Source organism: Erinaceus europaeus, chromosome 15, assembly GCF_950295315.1.
Source record: "Erinaceus europaeus chromosome 15, mEriEur2.1, whole genome shotgun sequence".
NCBI lineage: Eukaryota > Metazoa > Chordata > Mammalia > Eulipotyphla > Erinaceidae > Erinaceus > Erinaceus europaeus.
In genome coordinates, this window is record NC_080176.1 from 57,896,120 (window position 1) to 57,914,892 (window position 18,773).

Below are 18,773 nucleotides of genomic sequence, written 5' to 3' on the forward strand. Positions count from 1 at the left end.
GTTTATTACTGTGTAAGTGTGTCTTCTATTTATAATTTACTGATGTTGAGCCAAGTGAGTCCTCCAGTAGATCCAAACCACCTTGATGCATTCCTGCATTCTTAGAGATTAGCAAGTGCCAAGGGGCACTTGTGAACTGTGTCAGTGCTTGCATGCTGAATGGCAGCTATGCCCTCCATTATTCTTTTTTCAAAAAAATGGTAAAAACTGTAGCCAATCCATGATGACGGGTTTAATGGATTCCATCTTGCTTGGCAGCCTGTTCTTCAGAGTCTTCCTTTTAACACTTGTCTCTGAACAATTCAGAACTGTTCTTTGTGCTTTCTGAGGTTAAATTTTAATCAACCAAATCAAACAATGGGCTAGAGGCCAAGCAGTGATACACTGGTTTAAGCGCACATAGTACCATATTCAAGAACCCACAAAAGCATCCAGGTTTGAGCTCCCCACCAGCAGGAAGGACACTTCACGAGTAGTGAAGCAGGTCTACCATTGTCTTTCTTGCTCCCTCTCTCCCCTCTTCTCTCAATTTCTCTTTTGTTCTGTCCAATGAAATGGAAAAAAAAAAGGCCTCCAGGAGTAATGGATTTGTAGTGCTGGCACTGAGTCCCAGCAATAACCCTGGAAGCAAAATACAAAACAAAAATGTGGTAAATGAGTGAATGGATAATGTTACTTAATATTCTGATCCATTGTAAAATAAGCAATTCAAAAGCCAGCCTTCTCTCTGGTGGTATTTTGTGGATTGATTAAGAGGAGATGGGAATTTAGGGGCAGTAGGAGAAGAAGGTCTCTATAGTCAAAAAGCTGTTTGCCCAGCCGCTGGTCCAGATGCAAGTGAAACTCTGAGGGACCCTGCACTGAAAAGGAGCAAGGTGTCCTACTAGGAATATGTGAGCCACCACCTTTATAATAGCTGTTCTCTTCCTCATTCATGATCACTTTGCTATCATCCAGTAACTCCACTCTGATCATTTTGCCAAAGTCTAATGGGGCAGAGCACTGTAAATAAGGAGCTTTCACTCCAACGACCCACAACCAGTTCTTATTATTCATACCAGCTCTAAACATTATCTCTGGAACATTCAAGAGAAAGCCCCATGACTTAAGGACACTTAAGGAAAGCCAGGCTACAGACTCTGGCTCTGAATTGTTTCCTGAGCTTCTTTACTATTTACTGATATTTCTGAAATATAATCAGGGCTTATCAGGCAAAGGCAGATCCCTGGAGCCTTTTATCATTCTGTCTGCAATTCTAAATATTTCCTCTCTAACCAGACAGCATACCAAATGAAGCTAGACTCTTTAAAGGGAAACAAGGCAATTGGAATGTCAATTTTATTTAGTAATATACTGTAAAAACTAAACAGCATATTCAGCTGATTGACAAAATCCATCCAATTATTGGGGGCAAAAGAAAACCATCTCAAGAGTATAGTTATACACATCTTACTTTTACCTATTGGCAAAAGAGAGAGAAGAGAGGGAGAGAGAACATTAATAGCAGAATGTGACATCAGGAATTGTCCAACTGATAAAATTCAGAGAGAGAGAGTAAGAGAGCTAGAAGCAAGACTATTATGTCATGTTTTCTCTTTTTTTCTTCAATGAGCTTTTTAACTTCTTCCATAGACTGTCTTTTCTCTTCAGTTTTTTTTCCATCGAGGATAGAATAGACTCCTTCTTGCGGATTTCTCTCACAAGACCATGAAATGCATCATCAATGCAGAATCTGAGGGCTGCAGAGGTCTCAAAAAAAGCACAGTTATATTCCCGGGCCAGATTTAAGCCTTCTTCTGTGGAGACCTAGGGGAAAAATGAATAAATGATATTAAACAGTGGAAGAAAGAGGTTCGTAGATCAAAGCCTATAGTTTTTATCAGATATATGAGTATCAGTTATAAGGATAACATGGGAATTTGTTTTAGGGAAGATTCCTATAATTTCAAACTTGACAGACAAATGCTAAAATCACAACTTCTGAAAGTGCAATTGACTAGAACTAAATAAAAACACAACTGGTAACCAGCTCTCCTCAAAAGAAGTAGCTGAACATTTTCAATGAAAATGACTTCCTTTCCAGTCCAGGCTTTAACTTTTTAAATTGTAAAACTTCAGTACATTTTAACCCTCCACCTCAGTTTGCTAATTTGCAACAAGATAACAACATCTACTTCAAAGGTTTTCTATTAGGCTAAAATAAAAGTTGCATTGAATGGGGTTGGGGGGTGTATAATGGTTATGCAAAAAGACTTTCATGCCTGAGGCTCAGAGGTCCAGAGTTCACACTCTGGCCTAGCCAAAGAGCTGAGTTCTGCTACAAAAGAACACACACACACATACACACACACACACACACACACACACACACACACACACACACACACCCTAGGGGTTACTGGAAAATAGTTTTATTGCCTAATACCACAAAGCTTCTGGGCATTGATGTTCAGTAAGATTTCTCTTTTATACAAAAGGAAGGTTGACCAAAAAAATGATTTATATTATGCATACAAGGATTAAGAAATGGGCAGAGGTCATAAAGGTCAAAGGCTGTCAGGATTTTTACAAATACCAGAATGTGGCTTTAAATCTACCAGAGCTTTTGCAAACACCAAGAGGAAGAGGGGGTTAAGTTTAGGATTTACAAGTGGCTGAAAGGAGCCTGGTACAAGCAGTTGCCATTAATTTCTATACACTACTTCAATAGTTCTGATACATCCATCAAACAAAAAAGTTAGGGTGGAGTTGTCAAGAGTCTTAAAAAAACAATCTGACAGAATTTTTAAAAAAGTATTACTTTTTTTTTTTTTTGCTGTTGAATTTTTTTTCACCAAGCTCATCAGGGACTTTTATTGGTAGGAGGATTTGAATCACCAAACTCTGATACCTCAGGCATAACATTTTGTTTATTGTACTACATCAAAATGGCATGATTTGGTGAGCCCTGCACTACTATTATGATAAAAGAAAAGTATTTCTGCAGCTGAACACTCGAGAGCTTCTGTAAAGTCAAAAGCTTTTTGTAGCACTTGACTGTGGGATTCACATATGACAATGCACATTCTCTCTATGTTGAACTTCCTCCAGCTTTTCTGTCCATTTTCAGTAGGAGTCTTTGTTGCTTGCTAGTGAGGACTGACGAAATCATAACTCTAGCTTCTGTAAAGAATCCTTTAGAGTTTATAATCTGATGGAGGTCAGGAACTACACCGAATTTTCTCTTCCCTCATGTCTATCACATTGCTTGCTGTATAATTCAGCATTAGAAGTATGAAAGGAAAAAGAAAACTAATACAATTATCCAGGTTTTAATAAGTATTCAAATTTAAAATATGCACAGATATAGCACATATCTCTAACTGGGTGATAATTATCCCTCCCAAAGTTTATCACCCACATTGAACTAAAAGATAATTCTCCCTGAATTTAAGTAACATGGATAATTTTGTCTTTAATCAGCAAAATCTGACTTTTTTTTTGCCTGAGCTATTAAAAAACAATATATATTGAGCTATCATTGATAATTTAATTTCTTTTTTTTAATATTTATTTTATTTATTTATTCCCTTTTGTTGCCCTTGTTGTTTTATTGTTGTAGTTATTATTCTTATTGTCGTTGTTGGATAGGACAGAGAGAAATGGAGAGAGGAGGGGAAGACAGAGAGGAGGAGAGAAAGATAGACACCTGCAGACCTGCTTCACCGCCTGTGAAGTGACTCCCCTGCAGGTGGGGAGCCGGGGTTCGAACCGGGATCCTTATGCCGGTCCTTGTGCTTTGCGCCACCTGCACTTAACCCGCTGCGCTACAGCCCGACTCCCGATAATTTAATTTCTTGAGGAACAAACCACATGGCTTATCACAGCATTTAAGTTACACATTTCCCAACAATTCATATGTTTTGTCTTTAAGTCACATTGTTCCCCACATCTGTTGATTCTTCTACTCTTAAAGATAATAGTCATCCTAACTGGTGTGAGCTGATGTCAGCTTGAGGATTTGGATTTTTCTATTGGGTGATAATGTCCACGAATCCATTGGTTATATTGATGTTCTCTTGGGAAAAACACAACAGTTGGGTGTCCAGTCATTTATTTCTTGAACATGTACAGTTTCACCTTTAGGAGACACATTTTTCCTTCAGAGAGATAAAGAGAGATAACACAGTACCAGAACTTCCTCCCTTGCCATAGTCTACCCCATATCCTACCAGAACTCATGTTTAGGATTCACATATGACAATGCACATTCTCTCTACATTGAACTTCCTCAAGCTTTTCTGTCCATTTTCAATAGGAGCCTTTGTTGCTTGCTATTAAGTTGTATACTTTCATAACATGGTTTTTTTATTATCCTTATTTATTTATTTATTTATTGGATGCCAGAAATAGAGAAGGAAGGGGGAGACAGAGAGACATCTGCAGCTCTGTGTCAACACTCACAAAGCTTTCCTCCTGCAGGTAGGGACCAGGGGTTCAAACCCAGGTCCTTGTGCATTGTAACATATGCACTCAACTAGGTGTGCCACAACCCAGCCCCTAACAGTTTTATATTAACCTTTATATGGTATACTATTTGTAATCTTTCTCCCATTTTGTAGAATGTCTTTTCATTTTATTAATTATTTATTTTGATATGCAGAAGCATTTCCATTGGTTGTAGGCCACTTCTTTGTTGATTTTTGTTTTAGTAATTTATATATTTTGGCATGAACTCCAAAATACCATTACCAAGACTAGTAGTGGTTAGCTTCTGCCACATATTTTATTTTAGATTTATAGTATCCAGTACTTTTTATATTTATTTAATAATTTTACCCTTTTGTTGCCTTTTTATTGTTGTTGTAGTTATTATTGTTATTGATGTCATCTTTGTTAGATAGGGGAAAAAAGAGAGGGGAGGAGAAATATAGACATCTTCAGACCTGCTTCACTGCCTGTGAAGTGACTCCTCTGCAGGTGGGGAGCCGGGGACTCGAACTGGGATCCTTAATACTGGTCCTTGCTTTTCACACCACGTGCATTTATCCCGCTGCACTACCACCCGACCCCCTGGTATCCAGTTTTTTTTTTAAATATTTTATTTATTTATTTTCTCTTTTGTTGTCCTTGTTGTTTTTCATTGTTGTTATAGTTGTTATTGTTATTGATGTTGTCATTGTTAGATAGGACAGAGAGAAATGGAGAGAAGAGGGGAAGACAGAGATGGGGAGAGAAAGATAGACACCTGCAGACCTGCTTCACCGCCTGTGAAGGAATCTCCCTGCATGTGGGGAGCCAGGGACTCGAACCGGCATCCTTGCCAGTCCAAGCGCTTTGCACCGTGTGTGCTTAACCCGCTGCGCTATCACCCAACCCCCTGGTATCCAGTTTTATGTTTGTGTCTCTGATCTGGTTGAGTTGACTTCTTAAATAACATTTTCATAGCCTTTATTTTTATAAATTATATATGTATAAATTCTATTTATACATTTATAATAAATGTTTAAGTATATATTATATAATCTTATTGGGTGCTTAATAGCTTATATTACAGTTGTTGACTCATAGATAAAAAGTCCTCATCTATCCATGATAGGTATATGCAAAACATTCTCAACCCCAACATAGATCCTTTTTCACCCTCATGTACCAGGATTTCAGTTCTCTCACCACCTTCTCCTTTCCCCACCTGCCCCAGAGTCCATTAATTTATTGTGATATACCACATCTAGTTAAAGTTCCACTTTGTGCTGTCTGTCCCTTTCTGTCCTTATTTAAGCTCCAAATACAAATATGATCATCCAGTATTTCTCTCTTTTTGGTTTAATCTCATTTATGATTCCTTCAAATTCCATTCAAGGTTAGGCAATGAAGATGGCTTTTATCATTTTTCACAGCTGAGTAGTATTTAATTGCGTATATGTGCCACAACCTTTTAGACACTTATCTGTTTGGGAGTATTTTAGTTGCTTCCCAAGTTTGGACTATTACAAATAGTGCTGCTATGATCACAGATTTCTTTAGGTAGGTAGATTTACTTCCTCTAGATAAATTCAACAGAAGTTGCTAGGTCCTAGGGTACATCCATTCCTAGTGTTCTGAGGAAACTCCAGGCTGTTATACATAGGGTTAGGATCAATTTACATTCCCACCAGTAATTTAGAAGATTTTCATTTTCCCCACATTCTTTCCAACACTTGTTTCCATTCTTTTTAATGTCTGGCATTCTGGGGCCAGCTGGTGGTGCACCTGGTTGAGCACACATGTTGCAATGGGCAAGGACCTGAGTTCAAGCCCCTGGTTCCCATCTGCAGGGGGCTAGCTTCAAGAGTGGTGGTGGCTCAAGGGCTGCAGGTGTCTCTCCTTCTCTATCTCCCCTTCCCTCTCGATTTCTCTCAGTCTCTATCAAATAAATGAAGATAATAAGAAAATTAATGTATAGCATTCTCACAAGTGTAAAATGATAATCATTGTATTTATTTTTGCAATTCTCTAATACTCAGTGACTGAATATTTTTCCATATGTCTGACCCTCTGGATCTCTTCTTAGGTGAATATTCTGCCCATATCTCCTCACCATTTTTAATGTTTTATTTGTTGCAGTGTTCAGTGTGTTCTTTACATATTTTGGCTGTTAGTACCTTACCTACTGTATGCTCTGTAAAGATCATCCACTATGTAGGATCTTTCTGTTTTGCAGATGGTTTCCTTAACTGTGTAGAACCTTTTTGTTTGGTGTAGTTCTTTTGCTTTATTTTTGTATATATTCATTCCAGATTATGTAATTTGTTGGTATACAGTTGCTCATAGTAACCTCTTTAGTCTCTGTGTATTTCTGATGATCAGTTATAGTATCTTCCCCTTCCAATTTTGAGTTTTCACATTTTCTTTTTAATCTAGCCACACATTTGACAATCTTACATGTCTTTTCAGTGAAGCAACTCTTTTTCTGTAATATGTCTCTTTTTATTATGGTCTCTCACTTGTTTCTTATTTCTGTTAATTTTTCCCTTTCATCTGCTAAACATCTGTTTAGTTGGATCTTTCTCTTATTCCTAAAATTGTAAAGGTATGCTGTTTATTTCAGATCTTTCCTATTTTTAACACATATTTTGTTGCTATGAATATTATTCTTTAAACTGTTTGCTACACCCACAAAATGCAATTTATTGTATTTTAATTTTCACTTGTTGTAGGATAACTTATTCAGATTGTGATCTATTGATCTAGTCTTTCCTAATTTCCACATATTTTTAGATCCCCTCCTCACTTTCTAGCTAAACATCAGTGGAGAGAGTTAATTTGATTTTAATTTTGTAAAATTTGATAAAATTCACTGTTGTGGATTATTATGCTATGATTTTTCCTGCGAAGTATTTCACATGTGCACTTGAGAAGTGTATTTATTCTGCTACTGCTGAGTAACATATTCTGCATGTCTGATAAGTTCATTCATTCTAAGTGTAATTAAGTTCCAATTTTCTTTTCTGTCTAGATGATTTATCCACTGCTGATAGTGAGGAACTGAAATCTTTTAATATTTATATATATTCTATTTACCTCATGACTTTATATTTGCTTAATCTATTTGAGCATTGTGAGCATATATTTTTGTTACTATTATATCATCTTGAGTTAATTTCTTAATTATATAATCACCTTATTGGTCTTATTTACTTAACTTATTTATTGGCTAGAGACAGGGAAAGGGGAAGATAGAGAGGAACAGAGACAGAGAGCCACCTGCAGCACCATTTCACCTCTTGTGAAGCTTTCCGTCCCATCCCCTCCATTGGAAGCTTCTTTGTTTTTTATCCCTCTGAGAGTATGGACCAAAGAACTTTATGGGTTGCAGAAGGTGGGAGTTCTGGCTTCTGTAATTGCTTCTCCACTAGACATAGACATTGGCAGATCAAATCCATACCCCCAGCCTGTTTCTATCTTTACCTAGAAAGGGGTAGGGCTCTGGAGGTGAGACTTTGAAATACATTGATGAGGTCATTTGCCCAGGGAATCCAGGAAGGAATTATAGTGTGTGAGTTTTCATTTCAAGAAAATGATTTACTTAATGACATCTTATGTTCTGTCTTCTGGTTATTTTGTATCTACATTGTTTCTACTTCCTCAGGTGTTTGTCCACTTTTGTGATTATGTTATTGGTTTTCCACTGTGGTTAATCTCCCTTTTTCTATACTTCCTGTCTTCACTAGACTTCTGCTTTGTAATTACTGTAGTTTTCAAAAAAATCACTTCATAGATATATGTGTCATTTTCCTGCACATGACAATTTATTTTCATTCCCTGGAAATGCTCATTTTTCAAATTTTAATCTCTAAAATTATCTATTGTATGATGTGATTACATAATCAAGTTATAATGGCTACCATTACTTTAACACTATAGTTATTAATATACTATATTATAAAAGTTTTTGTAGCTATCAGAGTTTCGTGTCATTTTCTTTTGTTTCAGTACAAAGAACTCCTTTCAACATTTTTTATACAGTAAGAATAGTGGCGATGAAGCCATTCAGCTTTTTGTTTGCCTGGATCTATATTTCTCTTCTTTATATCTGAAGGGTGACCTTGTGTGTTTTGTCTGGCATATTTTATCTTTGAACACATGTATATGGCATTCCAATTTCTCCTGGCCTTGGAGAAGTTTCTGCTAATAGGAGATTTCCTTTAATATTATTTTTTTAGTGTCTTTTGATCGCATTAATATGTTGATAGTCCCTGGCTCATAATGGTTTGATTTATGGTTTTTTTTTTTTTTTTAACTTCATGATGGTGAAAGCATTATGTATGCAGAGAAAGTGATATCTGATAGTCTCTTGTTATAATTGAGTGCAGGAGCAAACTAAGACTTAGACAGTCTTCATTTGCTCTGCTTTCTATATATAATGGGCTTATATATAACCCTGTCAGACTTCAGGGAAAGTCTGCGTTGTGTCAGTTCTTTTTTTTTTTTTTTTTCTACTTAAATAATAAAATATTCTACAGGACATGTATACCTAATTCTTCTAGCTTGGAAAAAGTTTAACTATATGTCTCATAATAATCTTTCTGTTCTAGTTTTCCCCCTCTTATCCTTTCTGTTATAGTATTAATCTTAAATTGGGTCTTCTAATAGCATATGAACATTTTCATAAGGTCTATTTTGTAAAATCTTAGATTTCTATGAGAATCATTACTAATTCTCATGCTCACTTGTTCATTTTTCCATTGAATCTGCTATAATTGTTATGTTTTCTAATACAGTCTTTATTTCATTTGCCAAGTTTTTAAGAGAATTCCTTTTTGAGAGACCTAGCTTTCCAAAAGGTGATTCTATACATAGAACTAGAGTTTACTTTTACTAATTTTAAGAGTACTGGCAGATATAAAAGAGGGATTGTGGTAGATTGTGGGGAGTCATGTGCTATGTACTAGGACTTTGAAAATGTCATATTCCTGGCAGGGTGTTCTAAAGTGAGGTCTATCCTAGACCTCTACTCAGAATTTCAGGACAATAAGAACCATAACTTGTTTCATTTGTCTTCTTCCCTTTCCTTACCTCTGTCCAACCCAAAGTCATGCAGACAACTTCTAAAAGACCACAGTAGCCTACTTCAATGGCTTATTTGTGACCTTAAAGCCCCCCAAAATCTTTCTGGTCAACTGTTCTTGTTGAGTCTCCACTGGTCACTCTCCCCACTTTCAAATGGACAGATGGGTGCATTTCTTTCAAGCACCCCCCTGTGCAGTGAAGAGGTGCTGCTGTTCATGTACAGATGTCTCATTAGTTGGAAGTTGAAAGAAAGACAAAAGTAAAACTAAGGTCACCATAGTACTGAACGTAATGGCCACAACAATCCTATGTGTAGCTTTTTTCTTTAGTGTAGTAACTTAATACAACCAATAGAAACTGATTCATTTTATCACTCTATTGCCAAGAATTTGAGAAAGACATGTTTAATATGTAATTTCTCAAACTTTTAAGTAATCACAGGTGTTAATTTGATCAAATATGGTGACTCTATGTATGTGCTGCCATTTAAAATAGTATTTATTCATTCATTATTGGATAGAGACAGAGAGATATTGAGAGGGGAAGGTGGGGAGACAGAGAGACACCTGCAGCTCTGCTTCATGACTCTTATGAGCTTTCCCCCTGCAGGTGGAGACCAGGGCCTTGGACCTGGGTCCTTAAGCACTGTAATGTGTACACTTAACCAGGTATACCACCACCAGGCCCTTATGTTGTCATTTTTTAAAAAATTATCTTGTAATGATTTTCCCCATCATAAGTCAAGGACACATATTTTAAAGTTTTGTACACCAGCACCACATTTTTGGTACCATGTTCCAGATTAATTAGTATTATTAGTTACACACAGAGAAAAACAGTCTCAAAATCTTTGTGATTAGTAAAAGTATTTGCTTCTTATCATGTTGCTCATTTGCAGGTATAGGGTAGACCAGGACAGGTCAGTTCCAGACAGTTTTTATTTTATCCTGCTTTGCCTTGCCTATCTACTTAGTTTAGAATTCAGAATAATAATAATTTTTAAAAAGCACTTAAAACTGTTTCTGTCACTGAAATAGGAAGCATGAAACATATAATCTTACTTATATGCCCATGGCTAGGAGATAAACAACAAAAAAATATCTATGAAGCAGAATGCATATTTAGTTGACATTATGACATGAAGAAAGCAATAAGGACGGGGGTGCCAGGCGGTGAGTCATGCGGTTAAGCATGCATAGTAAGAAGCAGAAGGACCCACACAAGGATCCCAGTTTGAAGCTGGCTCCCCACCTGCAGGGGGGTCACTTCACAAATGGTGAAGCAGTTCTGCAGGGTCTATCTTTTTCTTCATCTTTCTATCTCCCCCTCCCCACTCAATTTGTCTCTGTCCTATCCTATTTAAAAAAAAGAAAGAAAGAAAAAGAAGAAGGGGCTGGATGGTAGTGCACCTGGTTGAGCACACAAGGACCAGGTTTGAAACCGCCAGTCCCCACCAGAGGGGGAAGATTTGCAAGTCTGAAGCAGTGCTACAGATGTCTGTCTCTCTATCACTCTCTATCACTGTCTCCCCCTCTATCACTCTGTTCCCTCAATTTATGGCTGTCTCTATCCAATAAATAAAGATAATAATAATTTTTAAAAAATAAAGAAAAGAAAAAGTGTAAGGAATCAATAGAAACTATGAAAATCAATAATATGTAAATTCAGCATACATTAAAAAGGTTGCGATGTAAGATTTTCTTTTAAATCACCTATGCTTGATATGTTACATGTTTAGAAAGAATAAATGTTAAATGGAAATCAGTAGGGGCTGGCAGTGGTGCATCGGGTTAAGTGCACATAGTACAAAGCACAAGGACCTGCTCAAAGATCCTGGGTTGAGCCCTGGCTCCCCACCTGCAGAATGTCATTTCACAAACAGGTCTGTAGGTCTTTCTCCCTCTCTATCTTCCCCTCCCCTCTCAGTTTCTCTATTCTATATATAAAAAAAAATGGCCACAGGAGCCGTGGAATCATAGTGAAACCACTGAGCCCCAATGATAAGCCTGGAAGAAAACAAATAAATAAATAAGAAATTATGCTGACTTGCTGTAATAATGTAAGGTTTATAGTAGATAAGTTGTTAGAGATAAAGACAGGTATTTATTCTGATAAAATGGTTCAAGGAGATTCTATGCCTATACATTTTATGTTCTCAAAAAAATCTCTACTTTTAAAAAAATTGACAAAACTAAGATCCAAAATTATTGTGAGATATTTTAACACATCTCTGACAGTTAAAATAATGGGCATGAATTCAGTAAAGATACAGAAACAGCATGATCTAATTTACACAAATAAAAATACTATCCCTTACATCTAAAAATAGCACTGTCTTCAAGGGAACCTAAAATTTTTAGAACGGACTTTATTCTAGTGGTTTTTCAAAGAATACAAATCATTGCATATTCTCAAACAATGGATTTAGCTAGAAATGGATTGTAATGATGAGTTATAAAATCCATGAATATTTTAGAAAAATAAGAGCTCCTTTGAAAATATTTTCTTTATTTACTTAGTGGACAGAAACAGAAACGAAGGGGGAAGGTAGAGTGAAAATAAGAGACACCTTGGAGCTCTGCTCCTCCATTCACAAAGATTTCCTCAGGCACCTTGAACCCTGGTCTTTAGGAATTAAAGCACATGTAGTCTACCAGGTGTGGCCCCACCCAGTCCCAAGAGTCCGTTTTTTGTGTCTCACACTCAAGACTTTGCATATGCAAAGCTTCACGACTCTGAGTCATTTTTTCCCCCCTTTTATCAGGGGTTTATTACAGTACTGTTGTCCTCACATGTAGGGCAATATAGTCATGCCACATGATCACCTGACATTAAGCAATCCTTTTAGATGACTTTTAGTATATGAAAATGATTCATATACTAAATATGAATAAGAGACATTTTTTATAATTGGAAAAAATAGAGATAGTCTTTAAATTGACATTTTTACACATTTAATAAATCTGCAAACATGTGTATGCATTTATGAATGTGTTCCCTAGGTGGCCACAAAGGTGAACATCACAGGCATACCACTAGAGAGAGGAAAAATCATTTAAAAGTTCAGTGTAGAAAATCAAGTTCAGTCTGGAATTTAGGCGTTATTTTCTCTACAGGGATTCTTACTGGCATCAGAGAGCAAAACAACACCTTTGATAAATGACAGGTGCATATTTCATTTGTTGAAGGCTGATGTGCACTTAATTCTGTAGCTACTCATTTTCTAGGTAAGGACTGTGAACCTCCAGTTTCTTTCTTTTTTTGAACCTCCAGTTTCAAAACAGAAAACTTAGTTGCATTTACTCTCAGGTTCATTTTAAGGATATCAATACCAGGTTATTTAATTGAACCAATCAGTCATTTTTCAAATGAAAACTACCTGGAAATTTATCTTAGTAAGTTATTTCATTACTCTAATATTTTCTTTCTTTTTTTTTTAAAGACAACTTGAAGGCTATCTTTAAAAAAAAATATATATATATATATTATTTATGGGGACTAGAATGTGGCACATCTGGGTAAGCATACATAATAGTAAACACAAGGACCTGTGCAAGGATCCAGGTTTGATCCTCTGCTTCCCACCTGCAGGAGGACACTTCACAAGCAGTGAAGTAGGCCTGCAAGTGTCTATCATTTTCTCTCCCTCTGTATCTCCCCCTTCTCTTTCTGTCCTAGCCAATAAAATAGAAAAAATGTCCACCAGGAGCAATGAATTCATAGTGCTGGCACCAAGCCCCAGTGATAACCCTAGAGGTAAATATATATATATATATATATATATATATATATATATATATATATATATATATATATAGTTTATCAGAGCACTGCTTGGCTTATAGTGGTGCAGGGAATTGAACACGGGACTTTAGAGCCTCAGTCATGAGTTTCTTCGCATAACCATTATGCTATCTAACTCCACCCACCGCAGCTTTTTTTTTCTTTTCTTTGTTAATTTTTTAAAAATATTTACTTATTTTCTTTTGTTGCCCTTGTTGCTTTATTGTTGTTATTGATGCTGTTGATGTTGGATAGGACAGAGAGAAAAGGAGAGGAGGAGGAGAAGACAGAGCAGGAGAGAAAGACAGACACCTGCAGACCTGCTTCACCACCTGTGAAGCGACTCCCCTGCAGGTGGGGAGCCGGGGGCTTGAACTGGAATCCTTACGCCGGTCCTTGCGCTTTGCGCCATGTGTGCTTAACCTGCTGTGCTACCACCAGACACCCAAGCATTTTCATTTTTTTTATTTTCAATTTTTTTAAATATTTATTTTATTTATTTATTCCCTTTTGTTGCCCTTGTTGTTTTATTGTTGTAGTTATTATTCTTGTTGTCGTTGTTGGATAGGACAGAGAGAAATGGAGAGAGGAGGGGAAGACAGAGGAGGAGAGAAAGATAGACACCTGCAGCCCTGCTTCACCACCTGTGAAGCGACTCCCCTGCAGGTGGGGAGCTGGGGTTCGAACCGGGATCCTTATGCCGGTCCTTCTGCTTTGCACCACCTGTGCTTAACCCGCTGAACCGAAGTATTTTCTTAAAATCTCTAATTAAGGGCTAGGCAGTAATGCTTCAGCTCACGTTGCAATGAACAAGGATATGGTTTAAGCCACCAGTCCCCACCTGCAAGGAGAAAGCTTCACAAGTGGTGAAATAGTACAGGTACAGGTGTCTCTCTCAGTCTTCCCCTTCTCTCTAAATCTCTGTCTCTATCCAATAAATAATACATTAAAATTTTTAAATCATTCTGATTAGATGATACCTGAAAGCTTTGTTAAGAAACATATATGCTGGAGTTGCGAGTGTTTTGTAGAAAACTGAGGAATTTCACATATTTACCAATAACTATATTTACTGTAAACCATTAATTACCCTAGTAAAACATTTTTAAAATGAAAATAAACAAAATTTTTTAAAAACCCTCACATTTCAATAATTACATCTGACACTAGTATTGACAAACTTGAAATCTGCCAGCTCTCCCTTTGGCTTTAGAATTTATATGCTATAATATTAATAGGAGAACTTGAGACCAACCAAATAAATATAACTTTAACTAATTTGCAGATTTTGGGCCTTATACTTGATAATTATGGCTAGTTTCATGACCATAAATATTCTACCAGCCTCACTGGGAGTAATGTTTAGTCTACTAATAAGGTGTTCAGATTAGCTTAGAACCAGAGTAACATAACATAAAGAAGATGCTTTTACATTGGGACTCAAAATCAGGGGATTAACATCTTTCTAATGCGTCATATATAAACTTATCAAAATATCAAGTAAGGCTAATTATTTTTAAAGCATAAATATTCATCTACATCATGTAATAACTGCTAAAAAGGAGGCACAGTGCTGGAAGGCACTTGATCTATTTGCAATGTTCTCAGATTAGTAATTTGAAGATCAGGAAGTTCATGCTAATGGTTTACAATCACACACCTAATCAAAAAAGTTGTACTCTTTCTTTTCCAGTGCTGTTTTCAGTCCTTCTCTCTGTGTCTCAGGTATCTTTCTAGTCCCCGTTGGTAGCAATCTATATGTATTTTATCCCTATCATATCCATATCATAGACTATAAACTAATTCTTCAATAGTAAACAAATGACATAAAATGCCTCATATTGTGTCTCTGTTAAAGATTTTAAAGAAAGAAAGAAACCTAAGAAAAGTGATTTTGGGGTGTGGACTGAGAACAGTTAATGTAGATGTCATTGTAATGTCATGCCCCTCAACTGCGAATACGCGGCCAGGGTTTGTGATTAGATACGCTGCAGAGACCCTAGAAAATATTGTCAGGCAATAAAGAAATAGGTGTCATACAAGTAATAGAAACTATCAATCACCCAAGGCAAGCCGTCTTTGAAAATAGATGACCTTTTACACCAAGGAAGACCCCCATGTAATGCACCAGGTATGACTTCCAATACCATTTCCCATCCACCAAAGGAGGCATTAGAATCTGGTCACTGATGTGTAGGAGGTTGGTGAGACTCCTGGGCCCAGTCCATCCTAGCCCCAGCAGAGCTGCTGATCATGCTTGCTGATGGATTCCATACTCAAGAACAACCAGATGACTTGGGGAACATCATTCGTTTTTATATCTTTTATCTGAGCTTAGCAAAACTTAGTAAAGAAAGTTGATGATATTGTCAAGTAAGTGATACAGTTCTTAGTAGCACAAAAAGTAACAGAGACTGTTCAGCCATAATTGCTAACATGGAATGTGGGGAGATGGGCAAACTGATGGCTCTGTTTCTTCCAGGAGAAGCTTTGCTAAGGAATAATCTTTGTGAGCAAGGCTACTGGGCCCTGTTGAGACACTTGGTGTAGGGAACAAACTAGCTGGGGGCCATTGCAATGTCTCCTTTCCCATGTCTCACTTCACTCATATTCGTCTCGTAATTAATTTTTACTATTAGTTTATGTCATCAAGCTAACAGAAGTCATAGTTTCCTGGGAGATGTGGCACCAAAATATTTTTTTAAACTTGAAATAAAAGCTGCTTAAACATAGATTGCTCAGTTCTTTCACTTTGTCTAGATTGCTTATTAATTCTGATCACTTTCAACAATGAGTAGTCTTGCTAGTTTCCTTAAGCAAATCCAATAAAAATGTGCTTTTGATTTATTTATTTATTTTTCAAGTTATATATATTTTAAATTTACCTTCCACTTAAAGGTAAATGTGTTGGATAGTATGCCAGCTCCCCCTCACTTCTGCTTAACCATATGCCTATATAGGGATAGATTTAATCCCATTCAAAGCTTTGGTCTATTTACATAAATCACTTTTACATTTACATAAAGCACTCCCTCCAGGGCATTGGTGGTTCAGTGATAGGATTCTCGCCTGCTCTGCCCCCTCCTTGTCACACTCTGATTTTCACCAGTCACTTTTCTCTCCACCCTCTCTATATCACATCCTGTTTCCACCTTACTTGGAGAGTATAAAAACAGCTGCTCTTCTGATTAAAGACACTTGGAAATTGCTTTCTGGCTCTGAGAGTTCCAGAGTGTATCTCCTGCGAAGTTGGTGCGGCATGAGTTCCTGATCCCTCTCCCACGCAGCAGCCTAGATCGGCTCCAGTTGAGTTCTCTCCAACCCAGAGAGCACTAGCTCGGGAAGAAGCACCCTCAGGCTATCCCGGCATAAATGCATGTCTGTTATCCCAAACACCTTACTGGGTATACCCAAACAAAGCAGCAGAGCACTAAAAAGGATGCCCCACCCTTAGTACCTGAGAAACTCACTTCCTTCAGAGAGAAAACTAAACCCGTAGTCTATCCAACCCCAGTACACCCTCCCTCTCTTTAATTTCTTTAATTCTCATGTCTAATTTGGTAAACAAATTTACCACAAAAGCAATGGCTCACTTGGAGAAAAGATGTCAGTTGTTCTCAGCAAGACACCAACTTTTATAAACAGTTACATTGGTTTCTTCTCCCCTTGGCATGGCAAGGAAGAAGTAGTCTTCCTCTACCTTCCTCCATGGTATAAACAAAAAGCACTCCACGTCTGGGAACAAGAATACAGATTCCTGCTTCCCTTCTATCCCAACCGGGTTTCCTTCATGGACCGGGATTTGGGTGGAGGTCAGGGAAAGGTGAGGGAAGGAGTCAACAAAGTCATTTTGGGTTCCCAGTTACCTGGGGCTCTCCAAAATGTGGAGTGCTTTTTACACCGTTGGTCCTACAATTTTTTACATCAATATCGCCATCTTGCTTTCTTTTCACATCTAGGAAGCTTTTCCTTTGCCTATTTCCCCACTTCTCCCTGACTTAGTCAGGTCTGCACTGACCATCCCACTCTCTGGAGGTCTCAGTGGTCTCTGCTTTTCTTGGCTTCTTCCCTTCAGTGAGAGCATTCTGGGCCTTCCACCTGAGTTGCTTTACCTCACTCACCAAACTACAGGGTAGCTGTCCTATTCCTCTTTGCAGCTTACTGTGACACTGCAGGTAGCAGTGCTCAATCAATATTTAATCTTGATGATGGTGGTAATGACATTTTGTAAGAAGTTACTGGTGAACACAAAGTACCTTATTATGTGTCCACTAAACTACAGTTCCAGAGGCACTGATGATGGCATTCCCAACTTTTTTGTGTGTGTTATACGGTGGCTTTAGCAAGACCCTTGATAAAAATCTTCCTACAATGGATGACTGTGGAGTTTGGCTACTAAAACCAAAATTCTTCTTATATCGCAGCTCAGCTGTGGGGCCTAAGGAAATTGCTTAATCCTTCTGTGCTTCAGTTTCTCCATCTTTAAAAGCCTACTGCATAGGGCTTGCAAAATCGCTCACAGTGATGGTTGCTCTGCACATGACCCAGGGGTAAGCCTGTCACCACTACATCAGAGGAATTCCCTTCAATGATCTTCTCTCTCTCTCTCTCTCTCTCATCTAGAAGTCAGCCCAGAGCTAAAAAATAAAATAAAATAAAAAGTCAAACAAGATGAAAAGAAAAAACAAAACTCTTGCTTGTAAATTTGCTAATAGGCTTATAAGATGTCACATGAAAGCTATTTGGCATTATTTCTGGCATATTGCGATACATTGTGTTTTCAATATCTGAAAAAGCCAGAGGAAAGTTTCAACTCTGTCAGGTCACAGTTTAGTCCTGTAAATATGTTCTTTTCCTATGTCTTACTATTGTCTCAATTGATGGGCCCTCTGCTGGTTCCTCTGGGCCCAATTTACAATATTCTTTGCTCACAAATCACAAATTTAACTCAGTCATAGATCTCCACACATGCCCAGTGCCACCTTCTTGCCTTCAAGTATTTTCAGAATGTATCTTCTGCCCAGAATGTGCCCCCCAAATATATTTCCTGGATTGTTTTTTTTCATTAGTTTTTTCATTACTACGTTTGGGAAAGAGAGAAAGAGAGAGAGAGCCCCGGCACCCATAATGATCCCATATGATGCCAGGTCTTGAACCTAGGGCCTCACACATGCTGAGGCACACTCTCTGCCAGAGCACTTATTTTGTGACTCTTGCCTGACTACTCCTCTTATCATGCCTTGGCCTCAACATCCATCCCAAGGAAACACCGTGCTTATTCTCTGGCAAACATTATGCACTATCCCAGTTATGTTATCCCAACATATCTTCTTCTAGGTTTTGCACTTAGTCTCTGAAATGATTTTCTAATTTGGTCATATGTTTATTTTTCTGACTTCCTCCAGTACAGTGTAAACATTATTACTATGGAAGTTTGGGGGGTGGGGGTAGATAGCATT

The 18,773-nt window shown here is 37.5% G+C and overlaps 1 protein-coding gene across 2 annotated transcripts in view; it reads right to left on the reverse strand.

Moving 5' to 3' along the window:
* Window positions 1-1,318: 1,318 nt before the first annotated feature.
* RIT2 (Ras like without CAAX 2) overlaps window positions 1,319-18,773 on the reverse strand; it is a 381,876-nt gene continuing 364,421 nt past the window's right edge. For both annotated transcript variants that reach the window (XM_007528578.1, XM_060172340.1), the window contains exon 5: window positions 1,319-1,806. In XM_007528578.1, coding sequence (XP_007528640.1) covers window positions 1,579-1,806 — 228 coding nt within the window. In that variant the 3' untranslated portion in view covers window positions 1,319-1,578. The remainder of the gene's footprint in view (window positions 1,807-18,773) is intronic.